Below are 21,490 nucleotides of genomic sequence, written 5' to 3'. Positions count from 1 at the left end.
ATTTATTAATGATATTTTTTTCATAGAGGTGGTTTGAATGCAGTTGAGAATTACAGGATCTGGGGCTGTCACAGGGATTGAGAGACATTTGCAAGGACTGGCCTAAATAAGCAAGTTTTGTGGATTCTGATGGGTTTGGTCCTTGAGATTTCAGCAGTTTGGGAGAGCAGTGAAGTCAATGTTGGCAAGCAGCACATTTTTTTCTGCACTTCTCTGTGACAAGAAAAGGTCATGAATGAGGAAGCTCTGGCTGAGCAGGACTGCATGAATCTGGGAAATTTATATTCACAGGACATTTGGCTGTTTGTCCTGTTCAGATACAGGCTTTGAAAACTGCTTGTGCATTTCATGGGTTTCACTTTTACTAGAAGGAATTTTATTTAGAAAATAGGTGTTCACAAAAATAAGTTTCATATCTTTTACTTAGGCAATTGCATTGGTTTAGATTTTTTTGAAGTGTGGTCCTTGGAATTCCTACAGCCATGCTATGCTGTTGTCTTTCATGGAAATGTTGCTCTCTGGAGTTGTACAGTCTGTATGTTTATGGTAATTCTGCTTTGGGAGAAAATAAAGTGAATCAATAATGTTTTATGTAGCTTCCTTAGACAAACCACCATGCATGTCAAAGACTAGAACATGTTCTTTGTTCTAGGAAAATGAAATGTGTTGGATAAGAAAAATGAACTCTAGGCAGCAGTAGTCAAAATACTATCTTGACCTCAATAGCTGATACTTTAAAAGATCCTTTTCCTTTTTTGGTATTGCATTGTTTTCCCAAAACCATCTTGCATTTTTTTTTTTTTTTTAACTCAGTTGAAGAGCTCAAATTAACCTCTCTGGTGAAAACTGAAACATGCTAGGTTGTGTCTGAGCATAAGGAAACACTTCTTTACTGTGAGGGTGACTGAGCACAGGCAGTGGTTACACAAGGGAGTTGTGAGGTCTCCTTCCAAAGAGACCCTTTCTGGTTTTACCTGTGATGTTTGTCACGGACTAGCGGCAACGTGAAATGAGCAGTTTGGACTTTTGCTATCTGATCATTTTCAAATAGTGGGAAAGGAATGCTTTGAAGAGCAAAATGAAATATTTCAGGGTGTACTGAAGCAGTTTTTCAGCCTAGAGTGTATGTCCTTTATTAAACCCAAGGGCTAGTTTGAAACAAGTCTGAACTGAGTTCCTTTATGAATGCAGTTAAAACTTGAGTATTTCATGTCTTCAGAGGGCCTGAATTGTAACAGAACTCACACATGAAGAGTGATAAAATTATGTCATCTCTGTGTTTCCTAGCTTTGTCTATTTAATATTTAAGTCTGCCTCTGCAGAGCTGGCTGTATTTTGTTTGCTGCTGTCAGTCTTCTAGCAGCATTTTGGGTGTGAGCACATTGAATTAGGGGAAAAGCAGTTTAGAGGCTTTGCATCCCAATTTTATATTATTGAAGAAAAATGAAATTTGAACACATCCGTTAAAACTTACCAAATTTTTGTTATATAGATTATTTTAGTAGTTTTGCATTAGGGTTTTATGTGGTGACCTGTGACTGACAAGAGAAGAATAGGTGAGTGATGTCATGCAGGCAAGAATGACAAGGTTATGGTACAGCTTGTGTGGTGTGCTCTAAATCTCTTAAATACAATAGGTATAGGTAATTTCTTTGGAAAAACGTGCAGAAGGAACAACTGCTCAAGCTTTTGCCTCAGGAAAACATTAATATTTAGGCTTTAATGGTGATACTCTGGTATCTCACTGTTCTGCAGTAAAAAAAATCCCCATTTATGTACAAAGGGGCATGTTGGGTGGTAAAGACGGTGAACTTGGATTACACTGGCGTGCTTTAATTCCAACTAGTTCCTCACTATACTTGAAATAATTTCCATGTCTTTTCCCAAGTAATCTATGCAGTTGAATAACTTGTGTTCTGTCCATGTGATAGCTTCAGTTCTTGTTCTGTCCCTTGTCCATAGCTTTCCACCAGTTGCAGAAATTTTACTTCCTATTGCATCTATGCTGATACATTCATACCTCATTTATTCCCATGCATATTAAGTGCTTCCAAATATAATTAAAATTTCTATTTGAGATCTCTCATGTCCCTCTTCTGATTTTTATTGCTGCAGCTGGATTATGTTCATTCTCCAGAAGAGGGAAGACCTTGTAGTAAATCATTTAGTTCATTCAGAGTTGCTGTTAGCAGAGTAGTGGCTGGCACAGGTAAAGGTCATGACTTCACACATGAGAAATCCAAATCATGTGGAAACAAACAGCTGAAAAGTGGTAGCTTGGTACATTCAAATGCAGCTGTCAAAAAAAGTATAACTCCTGTTTTGGAGCATTTAGCAATAAATATAGCAAGATTGACCTAAATGTCAAACAAAGCTATCAAAGTTGCTGAAGGAAATGCCAGATTTCAGTTGTCTGTGTAGGTTAGGATGATGTGGATGGTGTATCTGTGTGGTGGGTTGGCCTTGGCCAGCAATTAAGCACCCTTTAACCACTCACTCACTTTGTCTTGCAGTAGGGTGAGAGAAAGAATGGGAATAGCAAAAGCAAGAAAAAGCTTGTAGATTAAGATAAAGGCAGTTGAGGAAATAAAGGGGGAAAGTTTAAAAAAAAAGGTAACACCCCCCCCCCCAACCAGCCAAATTGCCAAGCAACAAAAAAGCCCAAGCAAGTGGTGCAAAGGTAAATGTTTGCCATCACTCTCAGAGGTGCAGTCTGGTGCTCAGTCTCTGAGCCAAGAACACTACCTTGGAAGCACTACCCCCAGTTTTATATTGCTGAGCATGATGGTTTAAGGCTTGGAATATCCCTTTGTGTTAGCTCCAGCCTTTCTCCCACCCTCAGCCTACCCACTGTGGGGGCAAAGTGAGAAACAGAGAAGGCCTTCATGCTGTGCAGCACTGTTCAGCAATAGCTTAAGCAGTGATGTTAGCAGCATTGTTTTAGTCACAAATTGAAGCACAGCACCATATGGGCTGATAGGAAGGAAGTTAACTCTATCCCAGCCAGATGAAGTGCAACCTACTTAGCATCTCAGTGGCTGTGATGGAACTGTGAATTTTGTGTCCTCAGAGTTAATTCAGCCTTCTCTGCAGCAGAGGTGCAGCAGTGTGGCTCTGCTCTGTCTTGACGCTGCTCCTGAGAGGAGTGCATCTACTTTATGTTGGCACATGCCAAGTGAGTGGCCCCTGGATGTCCATCCCAGCAGTGGGTTCCAGATTAAGTGTTGACCAAAGCATAATAAAAATACCTTGTCTTATATGAGCAAATCTTGATTGATTTATGGATTTTTTTGAGAGTTGAGTCCTCCTCTCAAAGGAGGGAGGGAGTCCTCTTCCCATTAGGAGTCAGAAGGAATGCCTGCTGTTTTTGTTTAGGGTGCTGAGCTAGATTTAAACTAACCTATTGCTTTTATGATTGCAGAACTAAGCAAAATGTTTTAATGATTCATTATCATTTGTGTTCTATGAGTTCAAGTGTAGTGTGAGGAAATGTCAGTATTGGCATCCCTGTTTTGTTCCCTTGTCCTACCACTTTCTTTCCGCTCATAAATTAGTAAATAGGTTTTGATAGGGTCAGACCCTTTTGTCCCTAGGCTTGCTAGCTGCCATTTAACATAAGTGACAAGTTTTCAGCCATGAATTTTACAAGCTTGAGTGTTTATTTGCAATGTCCTTTCAGTTGGATTGGAGGAGGTTATTAGAGATCTAATAAGGCTGTGCTGCGTTCACAGCTGAATGAGTCCATCTGCGCCTTGCAGAGAGGGCTGTGGGCTGCCATGAGGCACAGTGCTGCTTACATAAGGAGGGAATGGCTGGGAGTGCTCTAATTCTGTCTTCCTCCTTCCACATTGAGTTGTCATCAGTGGCTTCTAGCAGAGAGCACCTGCTTGCTGACTCAACTCCTGAGGTCAAGTGTTGGTGAAGGCTGTATCACAGCTGAATTCACCCAGAGTGATTATGGCTGCTCTGTGAGGGACAATAAATTCAGGAAAGACATTACAGGTTGTAACATTAGGAGTATTCAAGTAAGACTATGTTTAAACTGAAAGTTTGTTATCATTGATAGGTGCTTTGCAAATCAGATTCTTCTATTTTTGGGCACTTTCGAGAAACTAAGAATACAGACAAAAATATGTTTGACAGTGCATGTTGACAAAGATGTGTTTGATGGTGCATAATGAGCTAAGTGCTCCCTGTTTATGTTAATTGTATTGATACTTGACTGTCTCTCCCAAGCTGTGAAGGAATAAGGTTGATTTATGCTGCAGCTAGACTAACATGCAAATTGAGAAAAAAAAGTAGAAAGTGACAGTAGCTTCTGCGCTGTTTCTATGCAGCTAATATTGATAAATGCAAATGTTTGAAACTATCCTTCTGTTCAGCAAGGTTTATCATTTGTTGTAGTGTGCAGACCTGAAAGAATCACTTATTTTTCAGGAGGTTTGTTACTTGAATAGTTATTTTCTGTTTTCTCTCTCTGTGTTTGTTTATGGATATTAGTAAGAAGCTGCTCTCTAATAAGAGCATGTCAATTTTTGTGTGATTGTGTTGGTGTTACTTATTCAGTTAATGTCTTCTTGAACTAAAACCTGAGACTTTTAATTCTGTGGTTTTGGCTTGAATGGCATTCTGAAGTGCATTAATTCTTTAAAAAAGCAGACTTGTGTTCTTATCTGCCAGATATACCTGACAATAAAAAGATTGCTTAATTTGTGTTTCTAATACTTATATTTACATATATTACAATATGACAACATAAGCATCATATTGGCTATTAATGAGATTCTTGCTAATATGATAAATGTGTCCATCAAATGTTGTGTCAGTTATGTCAGTATTTTGATTTTTTTCACTTGGGTACCCAGGGAATGTTTGGAATTGTTGCATTTTTCTTAATTGATGGATTTCTCAGTGGATTTAAAAGTTACATGGTTCATGCCCCACTGCTAGCTTCTTGAACTTGCTTTTGTCTGCATGTTTTTTTGGTATTCAAAAGTATTGGTCTTTAAGATAGGTTCAGTCTTTTGCAGCATTTGGCTTGTTTGATGATCCAAGCTGATGCACCATAAGCATTTTTTCCCTCTGATATAGGGAAAGATTATTTTATTGCTGATTTATCTGAAATACAGTAGTGTGGGTTATTACTTTGACTTGTTATGAAAGAGGTATCAGTGTAAATAAAGTTTTCATTGGGATAGCAATTCTTCTAACAAAGAAATTGTGTCAAAGGGTTATTTCATTTTGAAATACTTTTTTGATAACGTTGAAATGAAAACAGTCCTGAGTCTTACTTCATGAGGCTGTGAGACCTGCCTGAAAAGTCAAAATATGGCTCACTTGCTTGTTACTTCTTTAATTGACAGTGTCTTTCCTGTTTTTACTGTCCTCCTAATTCTAAACACAGTGTAACCGTTTAGGCCTTTCTGTTACCCAGTTGTTGGATTTCAGGAGAGGTATTTTTCTGAATACTTTCCTTGTTAGTAGAAGAGTAATTATAAAGTCACTTCCTACATTTTTAATAAAAAGGAGCTGTTCAATTCTCTGAAATATCCAGTATTTAGTGGGTGATACAGGATAGGACTGTTTTAGTGACAATACAAAGGAAAAAAGACATTGTAGTCTCATCTCTCCCATAGGCTACTTCAGCCGTAGTGGTAATAAATGAGTTCGTGTTTTAATTTAAACCTGTATTAGATAGCAGTCCTGCCCTTTAAGGAAAAGTGAAGCAATCGAACTTTCAGAATTGTTTAATGTCCAAACTGGACTGTTTTAGTGGGCATGCTGGCTGTAACTACCTGGAACAGGCTTCAGCCTGATCTCCCAGTAGCTGAGCCTTTGAAGACTTCTGGAGTCCAACCTAAGTTGATTTGCTCTGCCTTGTTCTTAAGGATTTCTGCACTCAGAGTCTTCTGCCAAGAGAAGCTGGACTTTACAGTCCAGTTGGTGATTCTAGAGTCCAGTCCTAGATTAGACATCTAGATGCCCCAATGTCTTTCCTTTGCTTTTTAGCAGTATGAAAGATAGGACCAAAAAACCCTGCAAGATTTGGCTTTGGCAAGAGTTACAAAAATTTTCATTGAAAGAGTAACGCTTAAAATGTTACAACTATAAGCAGTCCATTTGCTATATGGGTGCCTTCTGTTTCTTCTTCCATGGGATCTGAGTGCCTCTGGGAAGGTGGAACAGTTTGGGGGCAGCTCAGGGTTTATGATCATCCATGAACTAGTCCTGAGAACTTTGTCACGCTTTGGCGTGGGATGTGATATGTTCAACTCCTCATTTTTCTATTTTCTGTTCTTTTCTATGAAATATTTTAAGATTATGCATTTGTTGCCTCTGTTTATTTTAGCAGTGGTCATTCCTGTCTTTTTACAGAAAAGCTGAACGACTTTCAGCTGAACGACTGCATCAAGTGGTCTGATTTTGTAGAATTATAGTAATCAAATTCTGCTGAAATATTACAAGATACTTAATTTTTTGTTCTATAGTTAAACTCCTTTTTAAATTGCAGAAGAAAATTCACAGCCTGTAGATTAATCAGTATTGGTCAATACAGATATGATACACATTTGAATAAAAATGGTACATAAGTATATTATTGACTCAAGACCAATACCACTTGGCAGTATTATTCAGAATCTAATAGTGAGCATGTTGGGATTTTGCTTCAAAGTGTAGAGAATTTAGCACCTTTGATGTCACTCTTACATTTTTGCTACTTCAATTGCTTCCACATTGTTTTTGCGAATTGTCCCTTTGATCTCAAGAGTGAATGTTTAAAGATAATAATCTCTTTGGTTGAAGGAGAAGGTTTGAAGGCCTTTGGAAAGTCATGGGTTGGATCATTTTTCAGTTGTCAGTTTAAAGTGAGAGGTCAGGCCTACGTGGGATTGAACAATTACTCCTTTTTCCAGAGGAAGGGAAAGCCTTGTGCATTATGTTTTCACATAGCCCAAGTATAGATGTAGGTTTTTCTTTCTCTTTCTTGTGATGCCATTATTTACAGAAACTGATTTTGTGTCCTTTTTTCTAATCAGGCATATTTATCACAAGATTGCTTGAAGGTTTGTGTCTTGTAATTAAAGCGGTGGTTTTCAACTTTCGAAGAAATGCGGCCATTTCAGGGTTGTTATTGATAGTGTCTGCATACTATGAATTTATAGTCTATTAAAGGGTGCAGTAAGTGTAAGTTTAAACATGATAAAGATAAGTGATGTTTGCATCATTCTCTTACAGAGAAATATTTGATAACTAAACTTTGCAAAACAAAATTTAATTGGGTCACTTAGTCCAGGAATGGGAAGTGCAAGTCCCTAGGGCATTGGTTTTTGTTGTGATTTCTTGCCCAGATAAATTGTGCTGAAATGTTTCCTACAGCTTCCTCAACTACAAGCTTTTAAAGTTTGTTTATGAGAATTTTAGGAAGGAAAAAAAAAAGATCAGGACATAAGGTATTGATATTTTCTTTCCCCTTGTAAATGTTGTGGTGAATGAGAGAGGACTTTGAAGTGGGTGCAGTAGAGTGGAAATACTATATGAACTATATAATCTCCAATTTCCTCTGAGAAAATGTAAACAGGATGCTGTAAACTTGTGCTTGTGTTGTTACTTCCTATGCCTAGTTCTTACATATATGAAGAAAAGTACTGACTTAAAGAGAAACATCAGAAACCTTGCATGTCTAGATAATAAAATAAATATTCTTTTCTTTTTATGTTGTGTTGTTGATGCAGTTTTAGTTGTGGTAGTTTGAAACTGAATTCTATAGATTTTTCCCCCTTTCATGACTCTAACCTGCAGTACAGCCCTCCTGCCAGTTGCTTTTCTTAAAATTTTTCTTAAATAAAGATAACTTTCTTAGTAATACAGTATCTTCTCAAATGTAAAATGTGTTTAACTTCCTCAGATTAATATTTTCCTTTTATCATAAAGTATTTATAGGATTGACTTCACTCGTTTGAGCAGGAGGATGTAGAAGCTTGCAACTTGGTGTATCAAAAGTTACATGACTGTAGGAGTTCAGAAGAAAACTGTATGGGCTTAGACTGGGTCTGTTTAAAGAAAAATTCATCTCTTTCCATTGATTGAATATGTATACACTTAGACTTGCAGTTTATTGCATCTCTCTCAACTGTTTGAAACATTGGTGTTGGGTTTACAATTGTAAAGGTTTTAAAATAGGTTTTAATAAATTTTTTGTAATGCCAGAAGAAGAAAGAAAATATTTTTCTTAGGGAAGGAGCAAGCAAGAGAAGGGAGGGCACAAAATCTGTGTAGTCAGAACTGCTGACTATGTAGTTTTAAAAACTTTTTTAGAAACCTGTGATGTAATACTATTAAAAGTAACCCCTGGCAGTCCCTTACCTAGTGTTTTTTGCAAGGTTTCATTTTGTTTCAGACTTGATGGGTGTTTGTGAAGCACAGAAAGAATTTATTTCAAATTACTGGGGAAAGGTGATTATTTATGTCTGTAGTGACTGGCAGTTTGAGGTATGGATATATTTGGTTGTGTCAATGGAAGCAGTGATATTTCAGCCCGAGATCCTCAAGATTCCTTGAAGTTACACTGTTGGATAAGTCAAAAATCTTAGAGGAATTGAAATAGTTTCTACTTTAAATGATTCTGTTTTTTTCAATAAATTGTAAGTAGATAAAATGTAACTTCATACAAATGTTTTATTGCTTGTTTTGTAGATGATGTTCTGACACCAACTGCAGAGAACGGTAATTTTCCCTACCAAGTACCCAACTTCCATAAGTGTGAGATTTGTTTGCTGTCTTTTCCAAGAGAGACCCAGTTCCAGCGCCATATGAGGGATCATGAGCAAAATGACAAGGTATGAGTTGTGCTAGATACAACCAGTGTACATTGATATTTTCATATACTGTCAAGTGAAGCTAACACAAGGTGTCTTTTCCATTTCTTTTCAGTCACACCACTAATAATTATTACTTGGGGACCTCAGAGTTTTGTGACATATCTCTTTTATGTTTTCTCATGTTTGCTTTGAGTTAGGACCTTCCTTTGATGCCCTTTAATTGGATTGTTGTTTCCAGACCAGCAGTTTTTAATTTTAGCCATTTTCTTTGATTTCTAAAATACCCAGGTGGATGACAAAATGTATGAGTTTTTTTCAATAGAGTTTGCAAAGTGATTCTGCACATTAACAATAAAAGGAAAATAATGCTTATATTTATTAACAGGATCCTACTTGTAAACTAATTTAGTATGTATGTATTAATCAGTGGATTAATGTCATCGCTTTAGCTGCTTACAAATCAAATTTGGGAAAGAATGAGAAGAATACCAATATGTGATTAAGACTGGACTGGCTTTTTAAATGAAGCTTTTGCCACAAGTTGCATCTGTAATATGAAGCTTTTATTTCCCTTGCTTTCTTGTTCACAAAGCTAAAACGACTGACATTCGTTTTATAATGAAAATAATTCTGTTACTTTTTGAGGTAGCCCTAAATATAGATTAATTTTCACAAAAGGTAGCATAATAATGGAGATAATTCACATATACAAAACCAACTTAGACAAGTTACAGTGTTGTAAAATTGATAAGGTTAAGCCCATGCTATTGCACACTTATGTAAGAGCCTTTACATCCAAAAGTGAAAGGGCTCTTAAAGAATAGAAAACTGGTTTTGCAGATACCAAGTGAGGAGCAGTCAGGCCTAGTATAAACCAAGTGTTTTGCTGCTTTGATGATTAGTTTTACTTCAGGAGATTTCATGAAACCTGAGCATATGCGGAGTTGAAAGGACCCAAAAGGATCATCAAGACCAACCCCTGGCGCTGTGCAGGACTCCTGATGCCAGGACACCATGTGCCTGAGACCATTGTCTAAATCCTCCTTGAACTCTGACAGGCTGGTGCTGTGACCACTTCCCTGGGGAGCCTGTTCCAGTGTCCAGCCACCCTCTGGGTGAATCATGATCACAGCTAAAATAGGAGAATGTGTTTCTGACTCCTGCTCATTGCTCTCTCTTATGAACTTCACTCTTTTCAGACAGTCTCAGTTTTGAGTCTCTGGTTTCCTTAGTTCCCCTTCTTTCCTTTCCCTTTGTGCTCTTACAATGCTGTGTGTGCATTTTCTGTAATGAGATGCAAAGAAGAGAATTGATCTTGGTATTATTAAGCATCATTATCCTATGTAGGTACTTGAATTGTTATTTTTTAATGTTTAATGTTTTGATTTCTATGATTATATGTGTCACTCAGGGTATATATAGCCTATGGGAAGACTAAATTTTGTCTTTATTTTTTGTGATTTTATAAACAGCCTCACCGGTGTGACCAGTGTCCGATGTCGTTTAATGTCGAATTCAACTTGACCCTGCACAAATGTACTCACAATGGCGAAGATCCTACGTGTCCTGTGTGCAACAAGAAGTTCTCCAGAGTAGCCAGTCTGAAAGCACATATAATGCTACATGAGAAAGAGGAGGTAATTCATTAAAGTTTATAACTTAATTTTGAAAAGACATGTAATAGCGGTTGTATTTAATTCCTTACCTGTATGCTTTAGGTTTTGTGTAAATTTAGATTTTGAAAAATTATTTTATTCTGAAGAAATATAAAACTTTACGTGGGGAGTCTGTTTTAATATTAGTTATAGAAATTAATATCCTGATTATAAATAAGTGTTCCCATTGTGTCTTTATGAAAAAAAAGGAACTTGAGCATATTTGATAGATACCATATCATACTATATATAAACATTGACTAATTGGTTATTTGCACATACTTTTATTTTGAAGATATTTCTGTGACTTAATCTACATTGATATGCCTACACACAAGAGATAACGTGTGATCATATTTGATGGCAGATGTCGTGGTGAGGCACTCTCACCATTCATAGAAATAGATGAAGCCGTTACCATATCTACAGCTCCCACCTCTGTTTTTGCATGGTTGGTGGTTTTGCTTGAGAGTACTTGGTCCTTCCCCTATCAAAATTTCATTTTTTGTTTTGATAGAGTGTTGATTAAATTCTTAGCAGTTAATACATAGTGGTGTATTTTGCACGCTTTATAGTCTTTACTGCTTTACAACAATTGCCAGAGTTGAATGCACTGCCCAAAATACCAAATTTTTTATGATGCAATTGCCTCTTCCTCCCATTAAGGTTTTTTTAAAATTGCACTTCCTGTTGGAGAACTGGAGCTGAATCAGGAATGCATTTTTATTGTCCAACTTCCAATCACAAATGTAACAGTGGTGTGTTCTTCCATGCCAATTGCTGACAGCTTACAGCAGTTTTGACCTGTAAGTTGGGAGTAATAGGCCTGTGTGCACTTTTCCCCAAACCAGATGCAGGGCATGCCATCTGTAGAGGTTCCTTCTTTAATCCTTTTAGTTTGTGTTTTGTCATGTACACAGCCAAGTAGGCAGCCAAGTTAAGTGGACTGGAGTCCAATTTTGCTGTATATTGATGTATCTATAATGATAAATGGCTTAGTTGGTGTTATTAAGGAAACTTGATTTATTAATTTCTTGAAACACAGAGTAAGAAAGACACCTGAGGGTGGTTTTTGGTATTTATTTCTACCACGAAGTGATTTTTCATGCACTTCAGCAGTGCTGGTTTTTTTTGCTTTGGTGCAGATGTCAGAAGAATAGGCTGTGTGATGCCTTCCAATTTAAAATTCCATCTGCAGCTTGAAAATTAAATTTATAAAAATATGAACATATTTCAATTGCTAATGAATGTGTTTCCTATAATACTAAATAGTTTTGTGATAAAACAGACATGAATGTAGCAATTAATTCACATAAACCTGCAGGAATAACTTTCACTGTAATTATGCACAGGACCTGTAGGAGAGCTGGAATTTGAACTTGAAGCAGAGGGAATTGGTGATGGCAGCAGCTGCCATTGAGGGGTTTTCCACAATGTGCATGTTAACAAGTTAGGGGTGGAGTACGTTCTCACTCCTGTCTGCTCTTCTTCCTTTGCTGTTAGAAGGGTTACCAGTCTGAAATCAGAGCAGAGGTGCATATACATTAAGGGACATACATAGAGGGTAGGAAGATAGCTCCCCAAATTTCATTTTGTGAAGCATTACCTTTGTGTTGTGCTGCATCAGGAAGCTTTATCTACAGACAAATGCACATGGGAAAGAACAGAACAGCTCTAGTGAGATTTGGGAGAGTGGGTCTGTCTGTGAAACTTAGATTTTTGTGTTTGACTGCTCCATGCGAGAGGTTCTGGAAGGAATTTTCTGGGCCGTTGATACTGAGCTTGCAAGAGACTATTTTCTCCTCACGTTCTTCAGTGATTTATATGTGATAAACTTATATGTGATAAATTTATATGTGAGGGAAAAGCTGCACGTTTGAAATTCCTCACTAATATGGGATAGCTTTCTCTTGAGAAGTCATTAAGAATATATCTTGTGTAAATATGACCCATCTTCTTGAGGATTGTTGAACATGTCAGTTTCCTAAGTGGAAATGCACAATAGTTTTCATTGCTACATTTTGCCCTGGCAGGATAAAAATGGTAAATAAAAAACAGAAACAAAATTATTTATTGCATTAGAACTGCTATTATGTCCTCTTTTTCATGAACATGAGTGGCTTTTGGGCTTTAGGAACACCTTAATATGTTGAAAAAGTTAAAACTGATATTTGGTGGATATAAAATGAAAATTCCTTCATTATAAGATCCTCTTGCTTTGGGTTTTTTTGTTTTACTTTGTGTGATGTTGGGGTTTTGTTTGTTGTTTGTTTTGTTTTTAGAAATATCCACTGAATTTGATTTGTACTGTCTAATAATTCGTGAGCAATGATCTTTTGAAAAAGTGCAGATTAAAATCCTTTACAGATGCTGGCAGTCAGAGATACAAAACAGGTGAAGATCATGAGTTCCAAAGTGTTCTTCAGATGTTGCATCTGGTGAGATAGGGAGAGCTAAAACAGGCAGAATCCAATGAGTAGAGCTTTAAAAATTTTTTTCTGAGTTTGGGAATTTTGCATCTGACCAGCTCCTTCTGTTTAACTGTGGCTTTAACCATAGTGAGGTTACAGTGTTCAATTACTTGCTATGTGCATGGTGGTGATTTTTTTGTTTCCTTGAGGAGCAAAAAATACATCTGGAATTGCCTGCAGCATAATCTGTTTGGTGTGATATATAGGTGGGTTTTCTGTAGTTTTTCTGCTTTACTGTAATCTTGCTTTCCTACAGGAAATTTCACAGTACTGAACAGAATAATGAAGACTTTAATTGCGTCAAATAACTTCATCTTAGGTTAATTTTTTTGTTTGTAGAAGTTGCTTAATAGAATATGTGTATTTGCAACTTAACATGATACATATGCATATCTGAAAAATGCTGAGAAGCGATTCAAAGTCCCTCAGTTTTGAGGTTCCTGAGCTTAGCATGGTAATTGTAGGTTTCCCGTCATAAAATTTTCCCCAACTTTTAGAAATCTAAGATCATAAACTAAATTTGTTGTATAAGAGCAGTAGATGCCTATAAGAAGTATTCTGATTTGAATGTATGTCCTAGAAAAAAAAATTAGTTATTTGTTGCTCACTCTGTAACTTGAATGCAGTAATAATGGCATCTAAGTTAGATTAAACAAATAATTTTTGAATTGGTAATTAATTACATTAAAGGACTTCAGCTTTTTAAGCTTTTGTCTGGAAATGTGATACTGCAGAATTTTTTTTTTCAGACTTAAAAAACAAATTTATTGTCAAAACAGTCCAAAAATAAGAGTGGCATACCTGTGTTCCTCTTGATTAAAACATTCTTGTCAATATCCTTCTTGAAATGAACATGGTTGTTTTCTGTTTTTGTTTTTACTTTTCTTGTTGACTATTATGAGAGAGGAAAAAGGGGGGAGGATAAGAAACATTTCAATTCACAGTGATAGTCACAATTACTGAAAACTGAGCTGATAAAAAAACCTTTCTGAAATTAATGCGTTGAAGAGATATCTGTTAGAAATACTTTGTTCTTCTTTATTTCTGTCATCTTTACTGTCAAGAAAGCTAAAAAGTCAGGGCTAACTGTGGTGGGATTACTGTTTAAAAATGACACTCAATATAATTTTAACCTGTAAAAGTGTGAAATCCCTGAATCCACAGTTACCATGATTTTGGTTAGAAAGTAATTATTTGTTACAGATGTTTCTGTAGATCATGGTGTAATGGTACTGGGGTGAGCTTCTGTGTGTGTCTTGAACCAGCCCACCGAGGAAATGGGGAGTGATGAGGATGGTACTGAACTACTTGTTTCTGCTGCCATATGAAGTTTTTCAGAACTCAGTTCTACTGGAGTTACTTAAAATATTAATATAATCTTGCAGTGATTATTGTACATGATTTATATCACAGGGCTCATGAACTCTTCTTGCTTGTATACTTCCCTCGCTGCTTGCTTCCAGCTGCCAGTGTCCATGGAAGGGTAAGTTAATCTACTTGAACAAAGCTTGTGCACTGCTGTTTTGAAAAATCAGTCTCTATTATCTCTTTCAGAATCTTATCTGTTCAGAGTGTGGAGATGAATTCACTTTACAGAGTCAGCTGTCCATACACATGGAAGAACATCGTCAGGAATTGGCAGGCAGTAGGATTCACAGCTGCAAGTCTTGCAAAAAAGAATTTGAAACTTCCTCACAGCTAAAGGAGCATATGAAAACTCACTATAAAATAAGGTGACAATCATGGGTTTATAACAAAATGAGCAGATGTTACTTTTATGGTGATAGCTGGGAAAAGCAGAAGTAGTATTTCCAGTCAGCAAAGTACCATGATTTATGCAGATAATTTCTTTTCCTTGATATGCTGTTCTAAAATGACACTTTCTTTTTAAAACCTTGCTTAAGTGGGTGGTTATTTTTGGAGGTCTTTTTTCCCCCTGTTTTTGTATTTAGGCATACATACTAAGCATAGTTCATCTGCAAGCTATTTGTAAACATGCATTAAGTTTCTCTGATGCAAAGTGATTTTTGAAGTGTGTTAATGATTTTAAGCACTAATAGCAGTATATTGAAGCAAATGTATATTAATTTTACATAGCATTTATTATAATGACAAAAGTTTTAATGCTTTCATTCTGCAAAGATGTTACTTGTTCTTTGCAGTTTAATCATCTTTCCCCGTTACAGCCTCTCATGAATTTCTTGTTAATCTGAAAAAGCACAAAATGGAAAGGGGGAAAAAAGAGCCCTGGTAAATGCTGTTGTTATTTTTGGTGAATATTTGTTCTGTCTTTTCTTTCAGCTCTCTAGTTTAACTTTACTTTGAGGAAGGTGAGAAGTACTTTAAGTTAGAAGGAGGAAAAACTTCTCTTGGTTTGCTTTATACATTAAAAAAGCCTGAAGTCTTGACAGCTGATCTCTTTTTTAATTTTCACTATTTCTGTAAAAAGCAGATGAGGAAAATTACATATTCAAAACCAAGAAATGCTGTATATTCCCCGTTCTTCTTACTAGAAGTTAATACAGATTCTATGATCTTAATAGTTGTGTTGCAAGAGGTTTAAACAAGTGTTGTAAATTTCAATCTGTGAACAGAAATTTAAAGGTTTGCAGTATCAAGTAAGGTTTGAGTTATGTAAATGTATTACCTGCTAAAGCCATTGTTCTTGTGGACAACTCCTGTTTAGAGGTGTTAGGATGAATAAACTAGTTAGTTTGATTTGTAGCTAAATTAATTTTGGGAATTTATATTCTCTGTTTCTGTGGTTCTTTGGAGAATGTGATTTGTATTTGAGGGTCAGTGGTGAATATTTGGGTTGTTAAATTCTTAACTTGCTCTTACTGGACTTCAGCAACTGCATTTGTACTCCAGTGTGTGAGATTTGTGTGTTCTAGTTCAGAATGAAGGACTTTGCTATATTCAGGCAAAAGAAATAGAGTTGAAGGTTCCCACCAAAATGTGAAGTCACTGTATACTTTTGGCAAATAGAATTTACCCTGAAAATGTATGAAGAGAGCCTCTAAGATGTATCAGATCTTTACTGCAGAAATAACTAAAAGTCTTGGTGTATATAGGTACTGAGAAAAGAGCTGTTGGTGTTGTCCTTTCAGTGTCGTTATGGAGTTTGGGTTTTCACTGTTGCAGCTGATACTATGTTGCCATCAAATTAACACTATGTTAAAACTGATGGGGTAAAAGAAGCATCTTCAAAATAATGTTTAATTTATATTTTTTTAAATCACAGGGTATCAAATACCAGATCTTACAACAGAAACATTGATAGAAGTGGGTTTACCTATTCCTGTCCTCACTGTGGGAAGACGTTCCAGAAACCGAGTCAATTAACACGGCACGTTAGAATACACACAGGTAAGGCTATGGAAGTACTTATTTTAATTTGGTTTTGTTTTAAAAATATCAGTTAATCTCTGAAATGCCATGTCTTTTTTCTCTCTATTGGGACCTGAAATATTATTACTACACTTGGCTTATTAGATACAGTTACCTGTTGGTTTAAAATAAACTTTATGTAATTCATTTGCTTAGGAAATTTATATGCTTTTAAATTTTTCAGATTTATATGATTAGAAGCAGTTTAAAAATGTGAAAAAATCTATATATTTCATTTGTTTCCAAATATCAGTTTTGGTACTTAGTTTCAATGGGCCTTAAAATCAGAATCTCTTGATAAGGTCCAGTCATCTACTTTAAATTAAATCTTATGTGCTCTAGAGAGCACGTTCTAGAATCTAGTTGCAAAATGAGCACAAGGACATGAGAATTAATGATACTAATAAAGTAGTAGTCTTGCATTTTTAAAATTTATTAATTTAAACTTAAGAAGTGGTTTTCTGAGGTGATAAGCCTAGGTTGTAATAATTGAAGAAGTGCAGGCGACTGTTCAAATTTGCAGAATGAGTAGGAAATGTTTTTTGCCACATTTATCATAAATATGTGCATGTTTAAACCATAAGCAATTGAAATAATTAAAAAATGCAAAGCATAAAATAATATAAAACTTTTGAAGTGTACAGATGACTATAAAAGAATACTTCTTATGTTTTAACCAGGTATACATTATTATAGCAGGAATTTGGCTTTAAACAGTCTTCATTGAAGATATTCCAGTGATATTCAATATGTATTTTTCATACATACTGAATGAATTGCCATTTGTCTAGTTTTTAGTTAATTCAGGTATTCCTTTGTGTAAGTGTACAATTCTGTTATTACACTGACTAATACTGTTGTAGTATCAATCACTGTAATATCAGTGTTCAGACAGTGATGTGATGAGTTGCCATTTACAAGAATGGTCCTGTTTACAAAGAAATAAAAAGACCATTGTGTGACACTTTCTTAAGAATCTTTTGAAGTTTTACAGATCTAGTTATAGAAAAGTAACACAAGAGGTCACCCTTGTACCTGCTTTAAAACAATTGCTTGAAAGTAATATCAAAAAAAGGTCAGTGCAAATTAACTTCAGTATTTTAGATTCTTGGCTCTATTTAATTCATTAGCTTATTTTAGTCAGAATAAATAAACAAGATTATAGTTGGTTATGGATGCTTTTTTAAAGCTTTGGAAAGTTCAAGGGTGTTTATATTTTTTTTCTGAAGACTGAAAGACATTTGTCTGTTGGGAAACAGAAAATGCAGTCCCAGTCTGCACATGATGGGAGGTCATTTTAAGTTCCAATTACCTTGCAAATACTCATGTAATTTGTGAAGTATGTTAGTACTCCGAATCTGCAGACAATCTGTCTGGCATTTGGCTGCTTGAGGTACTGTAGATATCTAGAAAAGAAAAACTCTGTTTTAAAGAATTTAGAATGCCCAGGTTTTTAAACGTTAAAATAGCAGATCTGTGCACAATGAGTGGCATTAGGTTAGTCTCTTAATTGCAGTCCTTTTTTTGTTCTAGCTAGTCATTTCAGGCACATACACCCTTCTGGGAAAAAAAATCCAGTCTCAGGGACTGCAATTCCCACATTAATAATTGAGTTATGAACCCCTTGTCCCCCCTCTCAAATCTGTATTTTATTAAGTTACACTTGAGAAATGTTTCCACGTTAGAGTTAAGATTTTGTTTTATAATGAGATTTATTTACATAGGCAGACTTAACCTGAAGCAGTACTTCCATATGTCCACCAGCCACTCTTACTGGAAGCTCAGCTTTCTGCCAATGAAAGCCCAATAGGAATTTGTATTTCCAGATGTGAATCAGTGTTCTTAATTTTAATCTCTTTTAAAAAATATACAGTTAAAACCTGCAATCCTTAAGGCACCTTCAAAACCTCTAAGCAGCAGAAGAGAAGATACACATTCCTTCAGTGAGTTATATGCTTGAAATCAATTTCAGAAAAATAGCTGCTTTTGTTCTTTTGTTCTTAATTAAGAAATAATAAGTTTAAAGTAGATGTAATTACAGCTATAAAATGATAAATATTATAAAAATATTTATTAAAACTGATTTAGTGTGTACATGGTAGGACTTACTGGTGTAGCAAAGATAGCACCCAGTGGTGCTTATTCTGATCTTGGCTATGGAAATGTGCAAAGGCAAGGTGTTAAATATTTTCAAGGTCCTAGAGTTACCACAGCTGGACTATTTCACTAAAAGAAAAAAAGTATTATTACTAAGTTCAAAGTGGAGGTTCCCAGGAGTTAAGTAGAACACATGGTTGTAAGGAACTGAAATTTATCATTAGTAAGTTTATATAGCTTTGTAATCTGTTTAGGCAGTCCTTGTATGTTCTCTAACTGGGGGGTTCTTCATGCTTATCTGGTAACATAAAAAAAGTGTAATTATACACAGCATTGAGGGCACCAAAATTGGGAAATTGTGACCGAACGTTTCTGTAAAAATGTTGGCTAGTTTTTCTTTAAGTATTCAATATGAACAGTTTTTAAAATTATTTTCTGAGCAGAACTGTCTAAAACATTATTTCATTGCATATTTTCAGTATGTGGTTGCAAAGAGTGAATGGCTCTTAATATTTATTGGGGAGTGGGAACCATATACCATCTTTTGCAGAGTTGCTGTAAGACTTTCTGATTTTAAATTAGATAAAGGTTTAAATTTGACTGTTAGTTATTTATTACTGTCCATTTATCCTCTGGGCCTGCTCGTTTTTTGTGAAGGTGTGTGCATTTTTATAGGATTTGGTATAAAACGTGGGTTTCTTTTTCCCTTTGTTTTTTTTCTCCAATGATTTTGCATAGCAGCTTTTGAGATCTTTCAAACCACAAGTTGAGAGAAGGTGTTTTGAATAATTGCTTCATCTATATTTCCTTTATTTTACCCATTTAAACTGGTAATCATCAGCTAAGTCACGAAAACCTTTTTAACAAGGCCGCATTTTCATCAGAGTAGGTGCTGAGGTTGGTAATTGAGGTAAACAATTTTATTGTCAAAACCTCCTAATAACATATATAATAACGTGTGTATTTTATTTTAATGGATACAATTTTTGGTTTAGCTACAGAAAACGGCTGACATTTACTTAAATTTCCTTACCCTTCCTCCTCCTGCCGCTGTTTCCCTGCAGGTGAAAGACCTTTCAAGTGCAGCGAGTGCGGGAAGGCCTTTAACCAGAAGGGGGCTCTGCAGACCCACATGATCAAGCACACGGGGGAGAAGCCCCACGCCTGTGCCTTTTGTCCCGCCGCCTTTTCCCAGAAAGGCAACCTGCAGTCACACATCCAGAGAGTTCACTCTGAGGTAAAGGCCATTATTCATCGAGTCTTGGCTGCTAACATGCATCTTAACTCGGTTTTGCTATTCCTGTGTGCTCCAACCAGTATGCATTTATTGCTATAGTGTAGATTCTGGTTTGCTGCTTTTACCTCTGAGCTTTCCTTAGCTTGTCTGAATAAATGTATACTCAGGAGAAGTAGCAAAACCTTCATTGGCCAGTGTCTTTTCAGTACATGGGCAGATTAATGAATAGTGGGGTTAGGTGCACAAAAATGTACCTGTGTCTGTCTTGGGAGAACAAGGACTAGAATCAGATGAAAGTAGGCCAGAAGTAGCCAAGCAGAAAATGGTGAAAAATTTCAATGCCAAGCAGCGACTCACTAATTCTATTTTAGAACATACTTGCCATTTGTCTTTGAAGTATGTTTTGCAGCCTTTTACAGAGTGTTTTTGGTTACAAGTAGAAGAAAATTCCAGAATAAGTTTTTTTAAAAAAATGATTCAGACCTCTTTATGTCTGGACTTTTTCTCTTTTTGGCAGACAATTTTTAAGACTCAGAAGGTACTGCTGTGATAAAGTAATACAATCTTCTTAGCAATATGAGCTATGCAACTTTGTTCAGTAATTTCCTTGCAGACTTTAGTGAGTTGGGGTTGAAAATACCGATAGAAAGAGACTTAGTCTTGGTTTGAAATTAGGAAGTGATAGAGGTAGTGCTTTTTGCTTCTTTTATTTCCTGTGTGCACAATATCATCTTTGTTCTCACTCTTCCCCTAACTGAGATTTGCAGTCTTGTTTTCCATTTTTGTGTTACAATGGTAGGTATTACTAAGAGTCCTTTTAGCATGTTAGCTTCTTACTTTTAGGATATGCCTTAGTATATGGATATGTCTTAATAATGTGTGATACACTTATTTATGTTACGTCATATAACTTGGAGTACTGTGTTCAGTTTGGGACACTCAATTCAGGAAGGACATTGAGGTCCTGGAGCATGTCCAGAGAAGGGTAGTGAAGCTGGTGAGGAGTGGCTGAGGGAGCTGGGGCTGTTTAGCCTGGAGAAGAGGAGACTCTGGGGTAGCCTTAACACTCTCTTCAACTCTCTGGAGGGAGGCTGTGGCCAGGTAGGGGTTGGCCTCTTCTCCCAAGCCGCAGGTGACAGGACAAGAGGACACAGTCTTAAGCTGTGCCAGGGGAGGTTTAGGTTGGACATCAGGAGGAATTCCTTCATGAACAGGTGATTAGACATTAGAATGGGCTCCCCAGGAAGTGGTGGAGTCACCGTCTCTGGAGATAAGTATTTAAGACTGGACTTGGCACTCAGTGCCATGGTGTGGTTGGCATGGTAGTGTTTGGTCATAGGTTGGACTTGAGGACCTCAAAGGTGTTTTCCAACCTAATTGATTCTCTGGTGTGACTGGTCATCCTCAAGGTTAACAGCTCTCTATGTGTGATATCTTATGCTACATAACAAAATGAACCATAATTTAATAATTTAAATTGTAACTTTTTTCAGTATTAGTTAGGAGTGAAGTAAAAAACACTTTTTACCTTTTTTTCTGTTACTCTGTTTTCCTGTAAGAAAAGATACTTTAAATAAATGCTACCTCTTGATCACATCCTATTCTGTGTTTTGCAGTCCTGAGCCTGCATTTGAGTTACTGCTTTGGTTAACTTAGTGATTTTTTTTTCTTGCTGTTGCTGTGTTTTCTTCAAGCCTGTGTGGAACTCTCTGAATTCTTTGTTTTATTCTGATACAGTTACAAAATAACATTGCAGCTGATAATGAATTACAGGTTGATTCTCACTTCCTAAAGCATTCCTAAAGTTTAGTTGTAGCACAC

General features: G+C 36.2%; 1 protein-coding gene across 1 annotated transcript in view; it reads left to right on the top strand.

Moving 5' to 3' along the window:
• ZNF236 (zinc finger protein 236) overlaps positions 1–21,490 on the top strand; it is a 74,033-nt gene that overhangs the window by 1,789 nt on the left and 50,754 nt on the right. The window contains exons 2-6 of the mRNA XM_059479782.1: positions 8,695–8,837; positions 10,292–10,456; positions 14,500–14,678; positions 16,190–16,314; positions 19,497–19,669. Of these exons, the coding sequence (XP_059335765.1) occupies positions 8,695–8,837; positions 10,292–10,456; positions 14,500–14,678; positions 16,190–16,314; positions 19,497–19,669 (785 nt within the window). The remainder of the gene's footprint in view (positions 1–8,694; positions 8,838–10,291; positions 10,457–14,499; positions 14,679–16,189; positions 16,315–19,496; positions 19,670–21,490) is intronic.

Source organism: Ammospiza nelsoni, chromosome 1 (genome assembly GCF_027579445.1).
Source record: "Ammospiza nelsoni isolate bAmmNel1 chromosome 1, bAmmNel1.pri, whole genome shotgun sequence".
Lineage (NCBI taxonomy): Eukaryota > Metazoa > Chordata > Aves > Passeriformes > Passerellidae > Ammospiza > Ammospiza nelsoni.
This window is presented reverse-complemented; position numbering and strand designations above follow the sequence as displayed.